Below are 23,525 nucleotides of genomic sequence, written 5' to 3'. Positions count from 1 at the left end.
ATTGTGTGTTCCGCCCGCCATTAGAAGCTTACCAGAAGAGCATTAGTTCCCAAGAGGCTCTCTGGCTCTCATCTCCTGTTCAGCTCTATAGAGTCTGCAGGTTTTTAAGGGCAATCTGCCCCTAAGTACGTACCGGCATCTCCTTCATGCCCCTCAGAACAAATTAAATATTGAGCAAGCACTAACTTCTAGTGTGTGCTCAAGTAGACTGCTAATAACATAGTCACGACATGTAGTAACTAAACATGTGCTCTGAGGATAACAGCTTGCCCGATGCAAACTAGAAGTGGCAGCTTACGTGACGCCTTGAGTCACCATGGTAGCACAGTTGCTGAGTTATGAAACTGGAATTGCTTAAACGTAAGTCAATGGTGCAAACATCCCAAAACTGTGGTAGTGCTGAATTTGTCACGCCAGTGTCCAGAAAATGCAAGACCCAGGAGTTATTTGAAGTAGACAATAGAGTGAATCCTGGGTGTGATTTTGACTCGTCATTTGCCCCTTGCAATAAAGGCTCGCTTTGCTAGATAAGTTATTGTGGGAAAAGTAATTCAGTTCACCTTGAAGAAGTAGGCTAGTTTTTGCGGTAAAATGTGGTTTTGCCATAGTAACAGCAAAACATTTACTATTTACAAGAGGGATTCCCATCCTATTCATTGTAGTTTTAATGTCATAACTTCTTCTACTGAGAGATTGTGGCCATGACATTCATAAAGAAATACACACAGATGCCGGCGGAAATGCTTTGGAAGAAGGCATATGTTGTGTGCTTGTGGGTCTGTGCTGTCTCTGGGTGTTCGAGTTGAGGCAGATGGCAGTGTAGTGCAGCATCAGTGCACGGTAGAGTAGTGTTTCATTGTGTGTGTTTTTTGGCGATAGGAGACAAGGAAGTTGTGGGAATATTAGAGGGTGTTGATGCAGGGACTGGGACTGTGGATGTTTGCCAGTTACTACTTGGGTCTGTATTTGTGGTTTAAATGCACAAAAGGATCAGCTGCACACACTCTCTTTCTCTCTCTCTCTCTCTCTCTCTCTCTCTGTACTTAAAGGCACAGCCTGTCAGTTGGCAGGGCTTTGGACCCCTGCTGCAGGATGACTGAGTTCATCCGCGATCGAGTGAGTGTTGGAGACAAAGGGGTGGAAAGGACAGAGCCAGAGAGACAGAAAGGACAAAAGTCTATTCTCCGTTTATTAAACCACCATTTCTATGGTTACCAGCGCTGTTTTAAGTGCAAGCTTAAAGTGTCAACAAAAAAAGCTGATTAAGCATTGTGGTATGCCTGACACTTTGTCTGCTAGTGAACATAAGCCATCTTACAAGAGATGCTGTTTTCCCCTCTGCCTCAGGAGGCATATATATCTTTGGTGAGTTTATCTCTTGAAAATGGTATCATGTTGCCTATCTGCAACTCACAGAAACCAAACACTGTAGTCTTTAAATGGAGTACAGGTTTAGCTGAGTCATTTTAATGTATTTTCAACATGTAGGCTACACTTAGGCCTCCATATGGTGGGCTGTAGGAAGTTCGTGTTGGAGTCTTTGGCTGGATTATCCCATAAAACTGCAATGTTTATCGTTTCTGTGGGAAAATAAGTCATGCAATCACAGGCAGCTTTGTAGCATAGGACAGCATATTATGGACATGTTATTTACATGTAGCAGTTTTTTTATTTAGTTATTCATTTATTCACACTTATACATTTGGTAAGTTCTGCTAGATGCTAGTAAACTATACACTGTACTAGACACTATACACTGGCAAACAGCTCGAGAAAACTCGTAGGCATCTTTTGATTAGGTGAAAGTGTTGACCCTTATCTTACTCCTATCTGTCTTATCTGAGGCAGTCCCTGACAAAAGCAAAAATGTAATTTGACTTTAAGAGATGTCTGAGTATCAGTAAACTGGATTTGCATACTCCTAAACCATGTACACAATGTGACGGGGCTTAAGGCACTTGGACGTCACGATATATTCACATAGCAGTCACACAGCAGGTTTGTAACCTAGAAATATGCTTCTCTTAGCCCCCTGGAAGAGAATGGGGTAAGGCGTGAGCTAATCCTCTAATCTCTGGGCTGGTTTGGGGCTCTTCACTAAATACTTGAAAACTGTGACTGTTTATGGTGAGCTGCCAGGCAAACCCAGTGTGAAATTAGTGAAATTAGGTGCTCTGCTACCTGCTGCAGATGTCAGTGTGTGTTTTATCAAGCTGGTGGTCGGGTTGACTGAGGCTTTAACTCGTTTGGTAGTTCATGACCGTAATGTATGCAGATGACTGTGATCAAATGTAAGGGCTACCCTTGGGATGCGTGAGTTATGTCATAGAAAAAAGAATGGGTGTAATGATGTTAAATGGCTTCTGTGATGGAGCCTTAATGCTCCGACCATTATAGCAGGTTCAGGATAAAGGGGTCGATAATCCTAGCGTCCGCATTTGCACACTAAGACACATTTATTTAGTTGTTTTTCAAACTGAACTGGTGTCTGTGAGGGGGGCGGGGGGGGTACCAGTGGTTTTCAGACCACTTTAGCATAGGGTTGGTGACCTAAATTTGCAAAAGAGTCAGTATGCCAGTCTAAATCCCCCTCCCTCCCCAGTACTGCAGGGGACGACATCATTTGGGTAAGGCTTTCTGTGAATCCCCAGGGGCCTTGTTATTAGATAGAGAACAGTGATTAGAGTCGTCTGAATGGGATGAGAAGAGCACTTCACTGATGCGGAAGAGTTGATAAGATTGAGGAGAGTGACTGACTTCTGCCTCCCCACTCACTTACTCAGTGACCTTGCCGTTGTGCAGATTTCAAAGTTTCAAGTTGTTTTGCATCATTAGCGAGAAAAATCTTCTGAAACTAAGCTCCTTTTCAATCAGGGTCTGTTATTTTGTTCACTCGGCTGAGATCTTGAAGGTCTCTCTAACGTCAGAGACATTCTTTGTCCTGTCGGCTGATAGGCTGACTCTCTCCAGTAAGCTTCCTTGTGGTTTTTTGAGCTTCTAGAAAGAAGCATAGGGGCGGATAGGACCAGCAGAGATTTAAGTCCTTGGCATGATGCAGCTACATTCACAATGATATGCACTCCACTGTTGACCTTTGTAATATCTAGTCCATAAAATGTTGACGCTATGCCATCATAAACCAGTTTTTCTCTTTCACTTTTATCTCTGAAAATGTTCACCCTCGTAACTAAGTGTCTGTGTGTGTGTGTCACACTATAGAGTCTAAGGCTCCCAGATGTTTTTTGCTTGGCAGATGACACACCGTTGCAATAAAAGCACATTGGACTCGACACACTCAGGCCTCAGAGATGGTGACGGTTTCAATACGCCTGATGGATTTGATGTCTTTTGCGGTGGCGCTCCTCCTTTGCTATTAGCGGCCGGCTGCTCGCTCTCACACAGTGCCGCGAGAAGAGGGCTTGTCCCATTTAGCCTGGTCATCCCCTGGAGAGAAGCCATTTTATTTGATTTATGGCAGTGTGCAAATCGCCGGATAAGCCTGCACCATGCAGCTGAGAGCAGGTGTGGCAACCTGGTCTTTGGCACATGCTGGAAAGGGTGGTGGCCTGTGCAGGGGTGGGGGTGTCTGTATGAGAGTATGTGTGTATGGTGAAGATATTTCTGTAGTCTGTGTGTGTTGAGAAGATAGCTCTTTAGTGTGTGTGTGTGTGTGTGTAAGAGAGAGAGAGGGAGAGAGAGAGAGAGAGAAAGCGAGAGATTGAGTATGTGAGGTTTAGAGCAGGTGTGAGATGCTCGCTGGCGTCCACTGAGGGCAGCTGCAGTGGAACAACATGGCCGGCTCCTAGAGCTGCTGACATTCCAGGACCTTTTCACCATGTCGTCCCAGCTCATGTAGTAATCATTAGAGCTGTCAACAGCCATGCAGCCACTGTGCACAGCATTTCTGCCAGGGTGTGTGTGTGTGAAGTACTGTTAGCTGTCTGAGAGGTTGGGGAGTTATTCGGCAGGCGGATGCTGTGGCCTACTCCATAGTGAAAACATTTGTATGCTGTGATCTGGCTGTAGTCTCTGTGTTGCTGCTTGAGTCATTTATAGTTGAATCCTGGAAATCCTGGATATTTCTCCTTCATTCTCCTTGTGAGGGGCTGAGAGTGGAGACGGCCATAAAGGTCCTCCTTTCACACCCCAAACAAAATGCCACACTCATGCTGATGAAGGGGGACAGCCTCACTTGCCTCCGAAAGAAGGGAAAGAAAAAAAATACCCGTGGCTCAATTCCTTCCACTGGAGTAAACCTTAGGCGAACAAAGAGCTTGTTTGTCCAGGCCGTTGTTTGCTGTTGTTGTCGGAGTTGCGCTTTAATAGGATTTTGCGCGGCACTTGGAGACGCGGCTAGTGATGGCTCAGAGAGCAGAGCTGCATTAAGCCGTAGCATTTTCAGTTGACCCACCACCACCACCCCAAATATCTGGGTCCTGTGAACCGCAACATGCCTGGGAATAAAGTGACACCGTCTTGAGCGTGTCGGAGGGCGAAATCATATGACCTTGTGATCATTTCTCTGCGCACATTCACGCTAAAGATAGGCGACAGTCTTTCGGCCTTGTCTCAAAACAAGGTAAGTCAAGCAAAAGCTGACAAAGGGGAGAGGCCAGCTGAGCTGCTTCTTCAGGCTTGTCTCCTGCAGCCCTTCTTGGACGCCTCCCTTCCGTGGCCCGTCCTCCAGTCACTTTGCGTCTCTTCCCCGTCGCTTCACTTCCTGACTCTCAGCTGTCCTCCTCTTACCTCAACACGCCCTCACAGAATTACGCCACAGGCAGTGTCTGCCACTGTGTCCTGCCAGCTTTTTTTGTTTTTGTTTAGTTTTTTTGCCTTTTTGCCATAAGTGGATTAACCTAGATAGAACAAGTCTGTGTCATGGGCATAGGCATGTCATAGTATTGGTCACCAGACAAAGGAAGTGAGGTGTCTCAGAATACTGAGGTGACTCATTGGGTTTGGTCCTGTAGACCGCTATTTGCTGTGGAGGCCATGGCTGTTGGCATACATGATGAAGTGGATCAGGAGGAGTTAGTCATGAGTCGAGGGCAAGTCTGTCTTGAGTCCAGCTGCAGTGAAGTGAGTGTTTTATATCAATGGTGTAATCATCAGAGAGCTCGATAGGGCTGCTCACTGAAGGAGGCGTGGGAGGTTTGCTATTTTTCATTTATTTTCTTTCTTTTTTTTTATTGCCTGAAGCATCTTATCAAGTCTTTATGGTTGAGCTTCTGAAAAGGCATGAGGTAAGGTTGGAGTGAAAAGGAACAAAGGAGACGCCTTTCAGCATGTTCACACTCTCTCTCACACACACACACACACACACACACACACACTCTCTCACACAAACACAAACACACACACACATACACACACACACTCTCACACAAACACAAACATTCTTGCAGACACATGCTAAAAGAATGTAGGCCTATACACACACACACACACACACACACATGTCGCTCGCAGACAGGAATTTGGACAGGAGCCAGCTTGTCACCTCTGTCTGTCATGAGGTGTGTGTAAGTGCTGACTTTCGTCATAGTCTGCACTGACACTCACCCTGTCCGCTTGAGCCACCCCGTTTGTCTCTTGTTGTAAATACGCATTGGCTTTGTTTCAAAGACTTTCAAAAAGTCTATGGAGCGACCCCCTCACATATAATGGTAATGGTGTGGTAATTGGCCTGAGGACAGCTCCCCTATTTGTTAGTACTCAATCTTACAATCAGCCACTTCAATCCAACTCAATCTGTCATCACACTTGTAACAATCTCATCATCATTTGTCTCTGACACCTTCCCTTGTTTCATATTTAAAACCTCCAGGCAGATTTCGGTCTGGGAACCACATTCCAGGAGCTTCTTGGGGGGATTGTTGTATGTACTTTGTCTCTGTATGGGAGACATCCCATAGGCGCCAGAGAAACCTTGAAGACGCAACCGACCGAGGGACACGAAGGTCCCTGATTAAGAATTTATGAGTGAACAGCATTGAGACCAATTCCTTAAGTTCTCAGCACTGAAAGCTGCATCAGCAGCAAGCCCTAAACCCAGTTGCCATTAGAGTGGCACGCACATTTTTTTTTTTTCATCAGCTGCTGTTTCCCAGCGGTCAGGCAGGCCGGCCTCACAAAACTGCATGAGAGCTCCTCTTCTCTCGTCTCCTGGTGAGGTCAGAGCTCTCGGGCTTGGCTGGTATTGGTGAGGTTTAGCCCTGACGTGCGTCATGTAGATGGCATCCCAACACTGTGAGTGATGTTCTCATGCATCCACTCCAGGTATGTTGGGTATTGCTCCCCGGCCCTCCTCCGGCCTTGACACACGGAGTGGCAGACAGTCATGTTAAGAAACTAAGCTGTGTGTGTGTGTGGGGAAGGGGGGGGGGTGTGGGGCTGCGTCACTGCCATGAGTTCCAGAGTTGCTGCGGCAGCACTCCAGCGTGGAACAGCCTCCTTTTTGTCCTGCTGTGTTTGCCTGGATCTCTCTCACATGTTTGCTCAAGGCTTGTTTTATTAAAGCAGGGGAAACAAATCCCTTCTGCGAAGCCGCACATATTTATGGCCCGCAGCAGAGCGAGGGGAACGAGAGGGTGCTGAAGCGCCACATACACCACAATGGCAACGTGCATTGACACCCCAGCCAACAAACACGTTTAAGAGGTTTTTAAGGCGCTTTAATGTTGTTTATTACCTTTTTTGAGCCTTGGATGGTTAGTATGCAGCTTGAGTTCATTATACCAGAGGTTTCTCAGGGTGTTGGGGTTATGGAGTCCAGTAAAAAGAGTCATGTAGGCAAGAGGTGACGCTCTGCTGCTCTGTACAAGTCAAAATAGGTGACTTGTATTTTAAGTGCAATAAAATATCGGGCCAAGAATCTCTCTGAGGCCCCCTGGGAACAAATGCTGGTAAACACAGGGCCGAGGGCTCGCTCAGAACTCAAGGCACTTAACACGCGTTTGCTGCCTCCCCTTTCTCTCTCTTATTTCTGTCTCTCACACACTCCTGCTCGTATGTAGGCAAACACACGTAAAGTGCTCGCATTCCTGTGGGATTTCTCTGTGTGCCATCATTTCCTCTCTCACCACACTCCAGCCATCTGCCAGCTCCACCCAAAATCCACCAAAATGTGCCTTTGTCTTCCCATGCTGGGAATGTGTACCCACACACACACGTGCAAATACTGCACGCTAACACCAGTGTATGCTAACACTAGGACCCCAGCCCCCTACTGCTTTAGTGTCCACCATTACCTGCATAAACATGATACTCCCTAACCCCCCCCCCCCCATCACACAGGCACACATGCACCCCTCACAAAAACACCCATAGGCACATAAACACAAATGCAATGTCCACACACACAAACACACATTCTTTCTGACGCTCACAGCAGCCACCCGTGCCTGCATAAGGGCTGGAAAACTAACAGCGGTTCTGGAAAAACAGATGAGCAGCGCTGTGTATTTGCGTCACAGACTGAAACCATAAACATTGACCCTCTCTCTCTTTTTTTTTTTTCTCTTTCTCTCACACACACACACACACACACACACACACACAGAAACAGACAGGAAAGGAAGATACTTTTGGTCATTCATGGCCTCTTGTTATCAGATGTAGAAGGAACAGTCACAGCAGGTTGGTGTGTCTGCTAGACAGTCATGGTACTCCATGCTTTTCAGCTTTGCACACCCGTCACGGTTTTTTATGTGAGTGTATTCTGAAAACAAGGTATGTGCACAACAGAATTTGTAAGTTATCGTCATGGTCTGAGAGAGCTGGGAGGCTATTATGACAGAAATAGCGCTCAGACTGAAATCCAGTTATTTATCACGGTTTTACTCTTATGGTGTCGTATCGGAATTGGAAGCTAAGCGGTGATGTCGAATCGTTCCCCTGTCGACCTAGTAACATTAACGATATCCTTCTGACTTATAATTGGAAATTGGAACCATTGGATTAATGTGTTGAGGTGGAGATGGGACTTCGAACACCTTCATTGACTACATTGATATCAGATCAAGCCCTTGCCCCATTGGTGTCCCAATATTTCTCTCAGGATTGTTTAATGTCTATGTGAAGCCATTTAACATCCGCAAGTGGTTTTGATCACTTTGAACCCAAGACTGCCTTTTAGATTTTGAAAAGTTAAACTATAGAAGTTAAACTATTCGTACCTGAATCCAAGCAGCTCCGCTGGACAGGACTGGAAGTGCACCAGTCACACAGCAGAGCCTGAATGGTGGAGACTCTTGCCTCCATTTTGGAGCAGTTTCACTCAGTAGCACCTTTTCCCCTTCTCATTGAAAATCATTACATGATCCCTCTATGCCCCATCTATCGTTCTGACGCAGGGAGATTATATAGGTGGCCACATCTCTCTCCTATTGCCCCTCTCAACAGTGAAGGCCTTGTTCCTCACTATGCAAGGAGATGGAGGCGAGATCAGAAGCTCAGAGAGAGAGAGAGAGGGGGAGAGTAAGAGAAACAGAGGGATGACTGTTCATTGACGTTGCACTCCAGCATCTCTCCAGACTGCGGCACAGGAGGCTGATTGGTGGTTACATATTTATGGAATGGAGTGGAGGCGCTGTGAGCCGCCTCACATAATGAGAGGCTTTCTCAAATCTCCTCTGCAAACGAACAATGCTTTATTTATATTAAAACAACAGTTCCTGTCTGCAAAGCCCTGTGTTTTTTTGGGGGTTTTTTTGCGGGATTTGATGCGCCTGGCTGAAAGCGTTCTCCACTCTTTACGATCATTGTGGGTCAGTATGCCCAGCAGAATGCAGATGTCATGAAAAAGTTAAAAAAAAAAACTTTCAAATCCATAGCTTCCTAGAGCTCTTAAAATGGGGGAGCCTTAATGTAGGTAATGAAGAGAGTAGAGCGCACATCAGGATCATTAAAATGTAAGTAGTACGTTTGCCTGCAGTAAGTGGTAGTGTCTGAAGTAAGTTGGTTATGGCTGGGGAGAGCCTGGGCTTTATGAGGCCAGGATTAGAGAGCCGGAAGAGACCCCCCTCTCAGATCAGAGCACCGGGAGAGAGAGAAGGAGAGGGTACAAAAGAGGGATTGAAGGAGAAAGAAGAAAAGAGGAGTGCTTACTCTACCTCAGCCAGCTCTTGACTTTCAGAGGCCCTCTCAGTCTCACTGGCTGTCCTTACTCTCTCTTACAAGGTAAGACGTCCTGACAGCCAGCAGCTAATTGTCCGCATTTCCTGTCAACTGGCCATTTGCCGTCTTTCTCAGAATGCACTGGGCAGAATGAATGAATCTCTTGATTGACTTAGATGCCACATACGTACGCACTCTGTGTTCGCGTGTTTGTATCTGATAAAGACGTTTTCACACAACTGTCAGCTGCTCGTCTGCGTTTCCTGAGTATGGAATTACATTATGTATCTAATTGTTGGGCGTTGTCACTGGAATCGAATTACACAGGCCTTTAGAGTGGCGGGATAGAGGCCAGCTGTGTACAGTCATGGCCAGGAGTGGGGTCCACCTTTTAAAGTCTGCCGTGTGGTTGCATTAGTGTGGTTGCTTCCAGCTTCCTGTTGAAGATGGCTAGTTCTGTTCATTATCCTCTCTCTCTCTCCGTTAAATTCAATTGTTCTCATGTTAACCTTTTTTGCAACACAAACGAGACAGGAGAGTGCTGTGAAACTAAAAGAGCATCTCTCTCTCTGTCTTTCCTACAGTCTCTACCTGCATAACCACCTGTAAGAAGGTGGCCCCTCCGCCCGTCCCGCCGCGGACCACCTCCAAGCCCTTCATCTCCGTGACTGTGCAGAGCAGCACCGAGTCCGCGCAGGACGGCTACCTGGACGGCCACGAGCGCAAGAGCGAGGCCAACAGCCAGTCGGGCCACAGCAACTCCTCGGATAGCCTGGACAGCACGCGGGCCAGCAGCCTCGCCAAGTGCCCACGGCCCCAGCAGCTCCCCGTGGCCAGCCCGCGTGACCCACCAGCAGTCATTCCCACCGCCACGGTCATCTCCCCGCCGGAGGCCCGGCCCGTCCCTGCCGCCCCCCAGGCCCAGAATGAGCCGGCTAAGGGCGGCCTGAGACCAGACATTGAGCCCTTGCCTCGCAGAAAGCTCTCCTCCATCGGGATACAGGTGAGGAGGACCGACTGGAGCAGAACATCTGCCCACCTGGAGAGTTAAGCTCCACTGCGGCAACATCTAATTTTAACGATTCTAGACAGTCAGTGTCTTTCAGGGCGGGAGGGACAAAGAGTGGGGATCGCATTCCATCTGAAAGCGCCCTTAAGCGCCATCCCTGTTAAAATACACCTGATTCAGTTAGTGGAGCCTTTATAAAGAAGCTTATAGGTGAGCTGACAGTGGATTTGACTTTGGTTTCATAGGGAACATAAGGCTGGTAGGGTGCCGGGTGGAACGCCTCGAGGTGGAACATCAGTTTGGGGGATTATTTCAAGGCTTTCCGCTATTATTTACTGATTAGTTCTTAAGCATGCTGACCTAAAGGGGTGGTCCCCCCGCTTTTGGGGAATAAAATGCATCTATATTCTTCTTTCTCTAATGAATAAGTAGAGGGAAGCATTGTAAAAACTAGCTGCTAAGCTATGGGCTGATGATGATTATTATTATTATTGTTGTTGTTATTAAAGGCTACTCCCTGGCGTGAAGGGTGTTCTTAATGAAATGGTTCATGCTACAAGTTTGAACTCTGTGCCGTCACGTCATTGGGTTTAGCGCTGTGTGGCCTGTTGACGCAGTTTGTCATTCTTACATGGGATCAGGGGCAGCAGCAGTAACTGTCGGTTGAGGAAAGTGGTCGGTCGGCTCCCCTTCCCCCATCAGTCAAACATTAACTGCAGGCAGTCCATCAGAGTGAGAGCGAGAGTGGAAGAGAGAGGGAGAGGAAGAGAGAGTGGGAGAGGGAGAGGAAGAGAGAGTGGGAAAGGAAGAGGAAGAGAGAAATAGAGAGAGACTGCAGGGTCCTGCTCATGCAGCGTGTTTCCCCAGTCCTCTGACCTTGCTAATGCAGAATGCTAACGCACCATGTGCTGTTGGCTTGAACATATTCACAACTGAAATTAAGCATATGGGCACCAGGAAAAATTAGGAACTGAGAAAAAAAATAAAAAATTCATGTGGAAAATTGAAAATCCCAAGCGCTGCTCAGCCTTAAGGGTAGGGTTTCATTTTTTCCGCTCTTTTAAAGATTAATTGTTTTCATGGTCCAAGTCTATGGCAGATCTCTGCTATCAATCATTTCAGTTATAGAATGTCAACATTGAATGCTGTGCACTCATTGGTCGACAGGTGGACTGCATCCAGGAAGTGCAAAGAGTCGAGACCCCGCCACTGGCCAGATTTCAGTCAATCGGAGTGCAGGTTGAGGACGGCTGGCAGTGAGTATTTCCTCCTTCCTGTTTCGTGTGCTTTCCCTCGTCCCATTTCTGTGCAGGACGCAAATTTAGTCACCACAAAGTCCCCCTTTGTCCACAAACATTTCCCTTTGGTTTGCATGGAGTTTGCAAATGACAGGAACAGGGTGTGTGAGGAATTTGAATAGATCTGCTGGTTTGTATTGATCATTTTGTCCTCTACACTCAGTAATAAAGATGGCGGAGTATTCTTTGTTAATCACAGTAGTGCATAAATTGTATGTCCAGTGTATACCCATGTCTGTGTGTAGTGTTACCAGTCCAGTAATTAGCAGTCCAAGTAGAGATCTTAGTCTTGGCCTTAGCCTTGCTTCCAGGTCAGTACTACTTGCTGACCCTTCTGGTGTAAGTTGTAGGCCTTTAGACTGACGTTTTTTAAGAATGAGTTTGTGCAGTTGTCAGTGTTGCCAGCTGCTTCCTGCCCTGTGGGAAGTGGACGCTCTGCTTGCCAAGGTCAGCTGGCGGTCAGGCTAGCCAGAGAGAAATGGAGCGATATCCCAACTGACCACTGCACTGTTCTCGTGTGTGTGTGTTTGTGTTTTTGTGTGTCTCTGTCTGCTTGTGTGTGTGTGTGTGTGTGTGTGTGGCTGTTTGTGTGTGTGTGTGTGTGTGTGTGTGTGTGTGTTTCTGTTTCTGTCCATCTGCCCCCAGGCTCAGTCGCTCAAGCAGCATGGCGTCCAAACAGGAGACCGACACGGAATCCCAGGACTCCGCCCCGACCCCTGCGCCGGCTCCCAAGCCCGGCGAGAAGAAGATCATGGTGAACAGCAGCAGCCAGGTGGCCGACTCGCCGCCGCCGCCTACCACTAGCCAACAGCCGCAGCTCTCCCTCGACAACGGCGACCACAACGACGACGAGGCCGTCACCACCAGTGGCCCGGCACGGCAGCTGCTCACCAGCCGCTCGGCCACGCGCAGCTCCTCGTCCTCCTTCTCCGAGAGCCTGGACCCGGCGCTGGACCCCTCCTCGCTGCCCCCACCCGAACCCTGGATGGAGAGCGGGAACGGAACGGCGGGAGCGGGGCCGGGCTCCGGAGGCCCCGCCATGTGCCGGCGTGACGGCCACTGGTTCCTCAAACTGCTGCAGGCCGAGACCGGCCGCATGGAGGGCTGGTGCCAGCAGATGGACCTGGAGGTGCAGGAGCACCAGCTCTCTGAGGAGGGTAAGACAGCCAGCCGGGAAACAGGAAGGCCCCCAGGGAGTTGGGTGGAGGGGCCACATGACCACACACACACACACATACTCCATGCTTGCATATCGCATATAGGATGGGGGGATTCAGAGCCTGAGACCGCCTCAGAGCCTGATACAGCCTTGCTCACAGCCTCCCATGTCCCTGAGAGCACTGAGGAAAGGAGAGATCCAAAGCTCCATACAGCCAGCACTCTCCCTTTCCCTCTCTGTCTTTCCATTTCTCTCTGTATCTCTCTCTCTCTCTTTCTGTATGTGTCTCTCTATCTATCCCTCTCTGTGTCTCTCTCTCTCTGTCTCTCTCTTTCTCTGGCAATCACGTATTTTTCTTGGAAGAGGTCGAAGGAGGAGGTCCAGTGCCCAGGAAACGCTGCTTCCACTGAGCAGATCCCTGTCTGGCAGTCAGCGAGGCAGACGTTCCTAAACACTCACACCTCAGACATCCAGCCTTCAGATAGACTCCCAGTCCACAGCAGGAGCCCCTATGCTGAGTAACTGCACAGACAGAGCAGCGTAGAACTCACTCTAGGCTGTGGAAATATGTCGATGTGTTTTTTGATGACTTGGATCGATTGGCTGGCAGCCTGGCAGGCATTCATGAACCCTGGCAGCCTGCCTGCCTGCCTGCCTTTGCTCAACTGCACTTATCAATGTAGTTCAGATAAACCCCTGTTGTTCTTAAATAGGGCGAATTTGTGTGGACAGCTCTATTAGACAGCCAGGCACGCACACACACACACACACACACACATACACATATACAGGCGTAAACTTCCCCTTTTGGATGAAGGGGGTAATGCTGGGGTTACTAGACAAGACGGGCGTGTAATCCCAGGAATTACACTAATCTACTGTGGACCTGATTAAAAGTCAGATTAGCGCCTTGACATCAGGCTGGCAGAGATGTGGAGAGGATGACCGACCCCAGGTCCACACGCACACGCACTGAAGACGGCCATCAGCCTGCCCACTCCACGGGCAGCTCCCACAAAGGACTCCTGTCCTCCCAGGGTCTTACCCAGCTACACCACACCACTGCAGACGTACTGATCTCACACACACACACACACACACACACACACACACACACACACACACATTTTCTGTCACCTCGAGTGTTGAGTTTTCGGTGTCCTGTGCGGTCAGTGTGTAATATTTGCTAACTAGGCCTCAAGTAAGCCGTCAGCTGTTCATGAGAAGCATTCCATGAATATGCATACAGTAGTAACATTCAGTCTCTCTCTATCTATCTACAGTGGGGAAAATAAGTATTTGAACCCCTGCCGATTTCGCAAGTTTGGCCACTTGCAAAGAAATGTGTGATCTATAATTGTAATGGTAGGTGTATTTTAACAGTGAGAAATAGAATATCAACAAACAAATCCAGAAAACTGCATTTTATAACATTTATGACAATTTGTATTTGATGCAGAAAATAAGTATTTGAACCCCCAAGCAAACAGCAAGAATTCTGCCTCCCAAGGACCAGTTATGTGCCCAAGAAGCACACAGATTAGTCCTCATTAGGCCTAACAAGGTACACCTGATCTCAACTGGTGACGTGTATAAAATAAACCTGTCCAAAGAATCATACTTCACACCTTCAACCTCACCACCATGGGCAAGACCAAAGAGTTGACCAAGGACGTCAGAGATAAGATTGTAGACCTGCACAAGGCTGGAATGGGTTACAAAACCATTGGCAAGTAGCTTGGTGTGAAGCAGACAACTATTGGTGCGATTATTCGTAAATGGAAGCAACACCAAACAACTGTCCATCACTCTAGGTCTGGGGCTCCATGCAAGATATCCCCTCGTGCGGTATCGGTGATCATCCGGAAGGTGCAGAATAACCCCAGAACTACACAGGGAGAGCTTGTGAATGATCTCAAGGCAGCTGGGACCACAGTCACCAAGAAAACCATTGGCAACACACTACGCCGTAATGGTTTGAAGTACTGCAGAACTCGCAAGGTCCCCCTGCTCAAGGAAGCACATGTACAGGGCCGTCTGAAGTCTAAAAATGAACACTTGAGTGATTCTAAGGAGGATTGGGAGACAGGATGTGGTCAGATGAGACCAAAATCAAGCTCTTTGGCATCAACTCGACTAGCCGCGTTTGGAGGGGCTAGAATGCTGAATATGACACCATCCCTACCGTCAAGCATGGAGGTGGAAACATTATGCTTTGGGGCTGTTTCTCTGCCAAGGGTACAGGACGACTCCACTGCATCAAGGGGACTATGGATGGGGCCATGTAATGTGGAATATTGGGCTTGAACCTCATTCCCTCATTTCCTCCCATTGAAAACGCAACCTTAATGATTTGGAGAGGATCTGCAAAGAGGAGTGGACCAAAATCCCTCCTGAGATGTGTGTAAACCTGGTGACCAACTACAAGAAAAGTCTGACGTCTGTGCTTGCCAACAAGGGTTATTCCACCAAGTACTAAGTCATGTTTTGCTAGGGGTTCAAATACTTATTTTCTGCATCAAATGCAAATTAAGTCATAAATGTTATAAAATGCAGTTTTCTGGATTTTTTTGTTGATATTCTGTTTCTCACTGTTAAAATACACCTACTATTACAATTATAGATCACACATTTCTTTGCAAGTGGCCAAACTTGCGAAATCGGCAGGGGTTCAAATATTTTCCCCACTGTATCTCTCTATCTCTCTCACTGTCTCTGTGTGTGTGTTTCTCTCTCTCTGTGTGTGTCTCTCTCGCTCTCTTTCTCTCTCTCTCTCTCTCTCTCTCTCTCTCTCTCTCTCTCTCTCTCTCTCTGTGTTTCTGTCTCTGTGTGTCTCTCTCTCTCTTTGTCTGTCTCTGTGTCTCTCTCTCTCTCTCTGTGTGTGTCTCTGTCTCTCTCTCTCTCTGTCTGTCTCTGTGTGTGTGTGTGTCTCTCTCTCTGTGTGTGTGACTCTGTCTCTCTGCCTCCCCTGTCTCTACCAATATATCACACACCAACGCTCATTGCTCACAGAAATATGCACAGGCACACCTCAAATTACATGCCAAGTTTATGGTGCTCAGAGCCGTTTCGAGGAAGTAGGGCACCCTTTGGCAGGCTCCTGATGCCGGGCTGATAGCAGAAATGACTGGCTAATCAGGGTTTTGGAGGCCCTAGAAGACACCTGGGTGAGCAGTCATTAACTCTGTCACCTTTTCATATGATAGTGCAGTTATCTCCCCTCACACGCAAGCAGCCCAGCAGATGCTGGTCATGCTGAGGCTTTGTCAACACAAACCAAGTCGTACTGCCCTAAAATATGAGGACTGGTGCTTTGACGGGCAGCTACAGCGGATCAGCGTCCATTATGGCAGTAATATGTGGCCATTTGGGATATATCCTCTCAGCTAATGGCCCACTCTGTCCTCACAATCAGCATCAACTCTGAGTACCTCCCTCAAATCAGGATTTCTGGCATGAGCAACCTATCCAGCCAGTAGGTCAGGGTCCTCCCTATGCTAAACAGCTAGGGCTTTTGTGTGTGTGTGTGTGTGTGTGGGGGGGGGGGTCTCAACTGGTAAGAGAGCAAAAAGAACCATCCCTGCATCCTTTTTTGTGCTTTCTTGGTAAATAATATGTAATCGCCACTAAAGTCCGTGATTATAATCCAGTATACTTTCTGTCAAAATCAGTGATTTGCTCCTCATGGTACCCTAGCTGTCCATTCAGTGTGTGCACTCAAAAACACACCAGTGTTTGTACACATTCCTGGCGCCGTAAATGGGAAAGAAACATGGTGCCTCGGACTGAGCCATAAACAATTCCAGCCAATCAACATGTTGCTTCAGGAACGTGGAAGGGAGGGGTGTAATTTGATTGGCTTTTAACAACCCGTCGCCAGAATCGCGGACTCTACCTTCAAATGATCACAGCTTGCTCTGATTGGATCCCCTCATCTCCCTGTTCAAGTTCAAGGTGTGACAAATCCGCCCAAGGATTCCTCCTGTTCATCTACTGTCTATCCAATTAGACACGGCGTAGGAGGCCAAGGCAAACAAGAGGGGTTTTTCTTTTTCACATTGCGGGATGCATTCACCCCAGTCTCCAAGGCCCTCGGTCTGACGTGCACAATAGCGCATCCAACATTGGCAGACTGTATGTGAATCACTCAGGCGATTTTCAGTTAAAGCCATCTTGGGAGCACTGGCAAATTAACCCAGACTATTGTCACCAGTGGATCAGTCTCTCTTTGAGGTGGCTGTGTGGAGGTTAGGCTATTGTTGTGGGCAGACGTCCTCTTGTGCTCCCTCTGTCGCTCTCCGCCTACCCTCATTGACTCTCTGCATCCCCTCTCTCTCGTCAGCTGCCCTTATTTGTTCAAATTGCTCCCTTGCTGTAAACCATCTCTTTGATGTCTTCAGTTGTGTTGCTCCCTCTCTGTTGTTATTTATTGTGGCCTCACTCCCTCTCCTTTCCTCTCTCTCGCTCGCTCTCTCTCTTTCTTTCTTTCTTTCTTTCTTTCTCTCTCTATCTCTTTCTTTCTTTGTTTCTTTCTTTGTTTTTCTCTCTCAAAAGATCTCAGCCCTAGGGAGAGGGAGAGAGAAGGGGAGAGCTTTGGTGGAGGCCTCTAGTGTCCAAGTGCATTAGACTTTCTGGCCCTAGAGCCACTAACATCATGGCTCTGCCTTTACCCTGGCTCGCCCCTCTTCCTCTACATCCTCTGGGCGTGAGGGCGGGGGAGAGACGCTGTGTCTGTGTCTTTAAGGATGAGCAGGCAGCGTTCAGTTCAGCAAGTACTCTGCAGCTTGTGTGGCTGGCTGTATAAAATATGTATGTGTGTGTGTGATTTTCTCTCAATGTGTGTGTTTTTTTTTTTTTTCTCTCTCTGCAGTGTTAGGTAAAGTGCGCAGTGCTGTGGGTAGTGCCCAGCTTCTGATGTCAAAGAAGTTCCAGCAGTTCCGAGGACTATGCGAACAAAACTTGGTGAGTAAGAGCGCTGTGTCTGTGTGTGTGTGTGTGTGTGTGTGTGTGTGTGTGTGTGTGTGTGTGTGTGTGTGTGTGTGTGTGTGTGTGTGTGTGTGAGAGAGAGAACACATAAACACATAAACTTTTCCGTCAGATCAGGAATGTTGCTTCAGTAGTCATCAGTAGTAGTGATCTCATAACTGCACGCCAGCCCTCTCCCTTGTGAACATGATCCGCCACGTTAGTGTTGAAAAGCAGGTATCTCCGCACAAAGCACACCTTTGGATGGAAAGTAGATGACCCATATGCTCCAAATGAAACCTGAAACTCCCACATCCCTTTGACTTTCTCACTCTCTCACAGGCACACATCAAAAGGATTAAAAAATGATGCGCTCTGCAGTTTTTCTCCCTCAGAATTGCTCAGCCTTGCAGCCCTGTCAGAGTTGTCAAGTTCGGTCTTAAACTGATAATCCAGCTGCCCGGCCTGATGCTCCCTGGTTAATCGCACTAACTCACAAACGTCTTTTTTACACAAGCAAGTGGGTGGCTTAAACAGCGAAACGAACACAGCGCTTAAATAATATAAACTTAGCCGAAGGATGGTAAATCAATGACCGGCTAGCAGCTGAGGCCTTCTATAACCCATTGGTCCATCCTGGGGGAAAAAAGGAAATGACCTTGGATTACACCACAGGCATCCGAGTGGAGCTGAAGCTTGTGTGAGGCTTTATAGACCTCAGGATGCCTTTAGGATATTTCCTGACAAAAAAAAAAAGAAAAGCCCAGCTAGTTGTAAAGGTCTGTGTTATGGCGCCCTCTAGGGCCCGGCATCAGTAAAGCATCTCCACACTGTAGATGTTGAATTATATTTTAACCTATAATATTGCCTTCCTGAATAGGAGAGAACTTGGTCTCCTCGTCCTCTTCCGTCTACCTTTTGTAGTTTTAGAAAGTCACAATTAAAAAATTGTATAATAAAATGGAAACATTTTAAACTTAGTGATGACTAATGCTGACTCTCTTCCTTTTTTTTCTCCTTCCCCTGTTTCTCTCTCTCTCTCTCTCTCTCTCCAGAATGTGAATGCTAACCCCAGGCCCACGGCTCAGGATCTGGCAGGCTTCTGGGACCTGCTGCAGCTCTCCATAGAGGACATCAGCCTGAAGTTTGATGAGCTCTACCACCTGAAGGCAAACGACTGGAAAGTGGACAGAGACTCGCCTGACAAACAGGTATTTCATGTATGGCTTCAGTTGCAGTCTGTTGACATGAAACTCATTTTGAAGCGTTCTATACGATCAACCTGATGAGGCATTTGGAAACCACTCCTGCTTTAGACACCTGGCTCATAATGTTCAACCCTCCTGGTTAAAATACAGTGTCAGGTTAAATGGAGTGAGACTATTCAAATCTCTGATGTGTGAAAATGGGAACAATGCATTAAACCTGAGACCATTGGAATAAAGATTGCCTAATTTTTCCACACATGCATCAGGTGTCAAGTAGGACTGAGATTTGTTTGTCTAATGTGCTTCTTTTAGTGTGGCTATTTTAAATGGTGTCATTGTATATATGTGGATTTGGTTCACAGTATCTGTCTGTTCGCTCACTGCTTGTTTATCTTACACACCCTTGCTTCCTCTCTCTCTCTCTCTCTCTTTATTTATCTCTCTCTCTCTCTATTTATCTCTCTCTCTCTCCCCCTCCCCCCTCCTGTCTGTCTGGATGCATGCCCCTCCCCTGCAGGAGAACCAGAAGCCAGTTCCTGCTGTGCCAAAGAAGCCCGGGAAAAGCAAGCCGGCGATGGGCCGCGAGAAGAGCAGCGACGCCGCCGCCGACAAGCAGCGGCAAGAGGCCCGCAAGCGGCTGATGGCCGCCAAGAGGGCAGCGTCTGTCAAGCAAAACTCCGCCACCGAGAGCGCTGACAGCATCGAGATCTACGTCCCTGAGGCCCAGACGCGACTTTGAGAGAGAGAGAGAGAGAGAGAGAGAGAGAGTGAGAGAGAGATCAGGGGGTTGTGAGTGGGATAGTGTTAAGATTAGTTACACATTAGGGCAAGAAGGCTAAAACAATTATGGCGAGTTAGATTGAGTGATGAACAGATGGGTAAGGCTAAGACATGGGTGAGATGAAATAAGAGGGCGAATGATTGGAGGAGGGACAAGGAACAATACCGAAACAGATCTTTGGCCTCCAGTCCACAGTCACAGGGAAATACCATTCTTTTATTTTGTATTGTTAAGACAGTACTTGCTTGAAAGGAAAAACAAAAAAACGGAAGGATGGAAGGCTTAAAATATAAAGGAATCAAGACTGACGCAACAGGACTTTGGAGAACGGGAGGCATCGGGCATAGCCCTCTCCGAACCGGCTACCAAGGAAAACCTCACGCAGACTTCACCATTAGTACTCCAATTATTATTGTTATTATTATTATTGTTATTATTGTTAATATAATTATTATTAAAATGGTTATTGATAATATTATCTCCTTTAAAAAAAACTATATCAGACTGATTTAAATGTTCTAATATCTTGGATAAGAGATCTTCTAATGTGTGGACTGGGATGCAGCCACATGTTGTTTTGGCTCTCAACCAACTCAGTCCCTTTACCCCAGCTCGGTAGTCTGCACACAACTCCTTGTAAAGCACTGCAAAAGACACTCACTTTCATACACAGACACTTACTCCATACACACACACACACACACACACACTCCAACCTGCGTAACACATGCTCGCTCAGTGGAATACACATTTTTCATGTCTGACCCTCCGCAATCACTGTCTTCCTGCTCCTTTTTTTTTCCTCTACTTCTTTCTCTTACTCTTTGTATGCTATGTTTTTGTGTATGCCCTTTGTGGCTTTCAGTCTGGGGTCTGGTGGATCATATGGAAAAGAAAATTGAGAAGCAGTTGTGAGAATGCAAATGGAGTAATGAGAGCTGGAGCCAGGCTCTGGGGGGTATTCTGTGTACGTGGTTTAGTTAGTGACAAACCTGGGAAAGTTAACTCCGAGTAAGTGATAAACCTCCTTAAAGAAGAGCCCTATGGCTTTGTTTTGCTAGGAGAATGAAGCCATTGGGCTCTTCTATTAGGAGGTTTACCACTTACTCTGAGTTAACTTTTCCAGGTTTGTCACTAAACCACGTACATGGCGGTTGTGATATTCCAGCATGCAAACAAAAAAGATTTGGGGGAAAAACGCCATTAATGTATCACATTTCTTTCTTTTACCTGGACCCAGAATTTCTTTCTCCTTAAGACTGGCTCACTTCTTCTGAGGAGTTCAAGTTTTGTGGAGAATGAGTGTAAGGTACTTCTGTTTTGCAGTATGCCTCCATGTCATGTAAAGGTGTCCCCAGCAAATGGCCACCATTTTGTTTTACTGTTGTTTTGATTTGTCCCTTTTGGGGGGTGTTTGGAGCAACAGCCATTTTGTGACTCCAGGTCACCCAATCACGACCCTCCACTCTCCAGGTGTGACCCTCCCTCATTCACACTCCTGTGTCTGCCAAAGCAAGTCATTACCACGATTGTTGTCATTCACTGCAGATGATTTGGGTCAATGTCATTCTGAAGATGCATCTCCACCTCCTTAGTAGTTTTCACTTTCAGTGTTCATCTTCAAAGCTGGTACCCGACAGGGAGTAGAACATTTAAAGGTTCAAGAAAAGTGTGAATGCAGCAGAATGAAAGTATGCTATTTAGCTAGTTGAATGATTTAGTTTTTTTAAGCTGATAAAGTTTAGTTTTGATAGGTCTAATCTGCTACAGTAGCCCGAGGAGGACTGGTAACCCCCCCCCCCCCCCCATTAGTCATGTCCCTTTTGTCTCATAAACAAATTTGTCAAGGCAAAGCTTTTGTAATGTTTTTTTTTTGCATCAGCCATGATACTATCATGCAGATGATCCTTGAAACTGTACCTTCATGTTTTATTGAAACATTGGTCAGGGTTTGCCCCTATTGGTAAGCTTGTAGCACTACACAGATGGTATATTATTTCAGGGGCGCTTGTTGCCCCTCCGAACACTTTTCAGTGTATTTTAAAAACCACTACTGGAACTGGCTGATTGTTCATGGTATTTCGCCCATGATGGGTTATAGCATTCATTGTGCATGAGCTAACACTGTTTTTGCACTCGCTACAGCCTTTAGCCAGTCTTTCCCTGTACATTTGAATGAAGTGAGACGAAAGTATTTTGCTCTTTTTTTTTTTGTAATTGTGTAACCCATTTGCCATTGTTGCTCCTTTCCTCCATACGCCGACCAAGCAATCTGCACATGTTTTTATATTTGAAACAAAAAGATCAATCATTAAATTCAGTTACACTACACTCATCTTTTTGTCATTGTTTTTACCATCGCATGGGTGTCCTGCCATCAGGTAAAAGGCATCCAATTAAACCTTCATAAGCAGATCTAACTCTTGCCTTACAAGCCTCTATTAGCAAATGTTTTTTGTTTTCATTGATTTCTTTGTGTGGTAAGTGTTTTCCATCATCAATGCAATAGTATTCTATCTTTGAAAGACCATACCTTTTTCAGAAGCACAATCCCTGTCTGCAAGATATTTCAAGACAGTTGTAACTTTGAAAAGATTTAGTAGCAAACAAACAGCCGTCTAGATTTGGTGGTCCCTTGTTTTGAGCTGTTCTGTGACCACTAGAGGGAGGTAGACAGTCTTCAGTTGACAAGTTTTCAGAATTGTTAGATCATATCAGTTGGCCGTAGACCAGAAGAATTTTCTCAATTAAATGGATATATGTAGAAGGTTGATGGATTCCACTGCCATATTTCCATGCCATTGTATCCAAAACCAGTTTTGGATCTGATTTATTTGTTAATTCCAGCTTCTGATTTTTCTCATCTCAAAGGGTTGTGTATAAAAATTCATGACATGGAGAAACAGTGTGTCATCGTCTGGTTAAAAGGAGTCCCAGTGTGTCACCTTCTGATTGCTACATAGTTGTACTCATTTAAGTTAAAGATTTCCCAGACACATGTCTTGAGTCTGTCAACTAAATCCAAAGGGTTTCTCAGCATTAAGCTTTTTTTCTTTGTCACAAGGTCTCCTGTCTTTGTTGGAGGGTTCATTTCGAGATGTCACATCATTTCCTCCCTCATTATGTGTCATATGCAGCAGTTACTTCTCCTTCCCGTCAGAATCAGTGGAGCTGAAAGGCCTGCTCAACTGACTCAAGTTGACTCAAGCAGAAAGGGAGAGGGTCGAGTTACGTGCAAAATCTCATCCTTCCTGTGGCTTTTTAACTCCCCTCTCTGCTAGTCCCACATCAGACAAATTAGCACCTCATTGCTTCCCTAAAGCTTGTGTTGGGAATTCATTCTGCCTTATTGAAGTTATTTTACCCAACCATCCCTGCGGATCTCTCCACTTGAGACAGGATGTGTGTGTGTAATTGTAGTAGTAGTTGTAGGTTTTTTTTTTTGCATAGGGAAAAACTCAGGGTCGTCCACCCCTCCCTTCAGGACAACAAACACAAAATGGCTGCCTGATAGTGGGCTATTGTGTGTGCTGTTTTGTGTTTGGCGGTTTTTGATGGTCCTTGAGCCCTGTTAGGGGCCTGTGTGAATGAGGCCCTCTGTGACTCCTGCAGACGCTTGCCATTTGGAGCAGAGCGCATCGTTCACACCTCGGGGGGCTTTGTGTGCTAACGGCCTGATGTTTATCCCACATGGCAGCGCCTGGCCGCGTATCTGACTGCTTTGGCAGCTTGTTAGTGAGAGGATAGGTTTAATACCAGGGACCAGTAACCTTGCCTAGCATCTGCATTCTAGGCCTGATGTTTCTTAAGAATGTGACCTGGAAATGGTTTCAATCGTGGAAAACAAGCAGGAACAATGTTTATTTTGGGTCGGGTGTTGTTAGAGTGCAATCATTTCCATGCAGTCTGCAGTTTTTCTTTGATGTTTTGTGATTTGAGAAATCAAGATGTAATCGTCTCTCAGATGAAAGATGAAATAATGCGTTCA

At 46.6% G+C, this 23,525-nt stretch overlaps 1 protein-coding gene across 4 annotated transcripts in view; it reads left to right on the top strand.

The window, feature by feature from the left end:
- dlgap4b (discs, large (Drosophila) homolog-associated protein 4b) overlaps positions 1-21,868 on the top strand; it is a 121,645-nt gene extending 99,777 nt beyond the window's left edge. For all 4 annotated transcript variants that reach the window (XM_031568010.2, XM_031568008.2, XM_031568012.2 and 1 more), the window contains 6 exons: positions 9,702-10,120; positions 11,294-11,382; positions 12,070-12,581; positions 17,454-17,545; positions 18,604-18,759; positions 19,274-21,868. In XM_031568010.2, coding sequence (XP_031423870.1) covers positions 9,702-10,120; positions 11,294-11,382; positions 12,070-12,581; positions 17,454-17,545; positions 18,604-18,759; positions 19,274-19,495 — 1,490 coding nt within the window. In that variant the 3' untranslated portion in view covers positions 19,496-21,868. The remainder of the gene's footprint in view (positions 1-9,701; positions 10,121-11,293; positions 11,383-12,069; positions 12,582-17,453; positions 17,546-18,603; positions 18,760-19,273) is intronic.
- Positions 21,869-23,525: the final 1,657 nt, after the last annotated feature.

Source organism: Clupea harengus, chromosome 5 (genome assembly GCF_900700415.2).
Source record: "Clupea harengus chromosome 5, Ch_v2.0.2, whole genome shotgun sequence".
Taxonomy (NCBI): domain Eukaryota; kingdom Metazoa; phylum Chordata; class Actinopteri; order Clupeiformes; family Clupeidae; genus Clupea; species Clupea harengus.
Note: the sequence above shows the minus strand (reverse complement) of the source record. Positions and strands in the feature narration are given on the sequence as shown.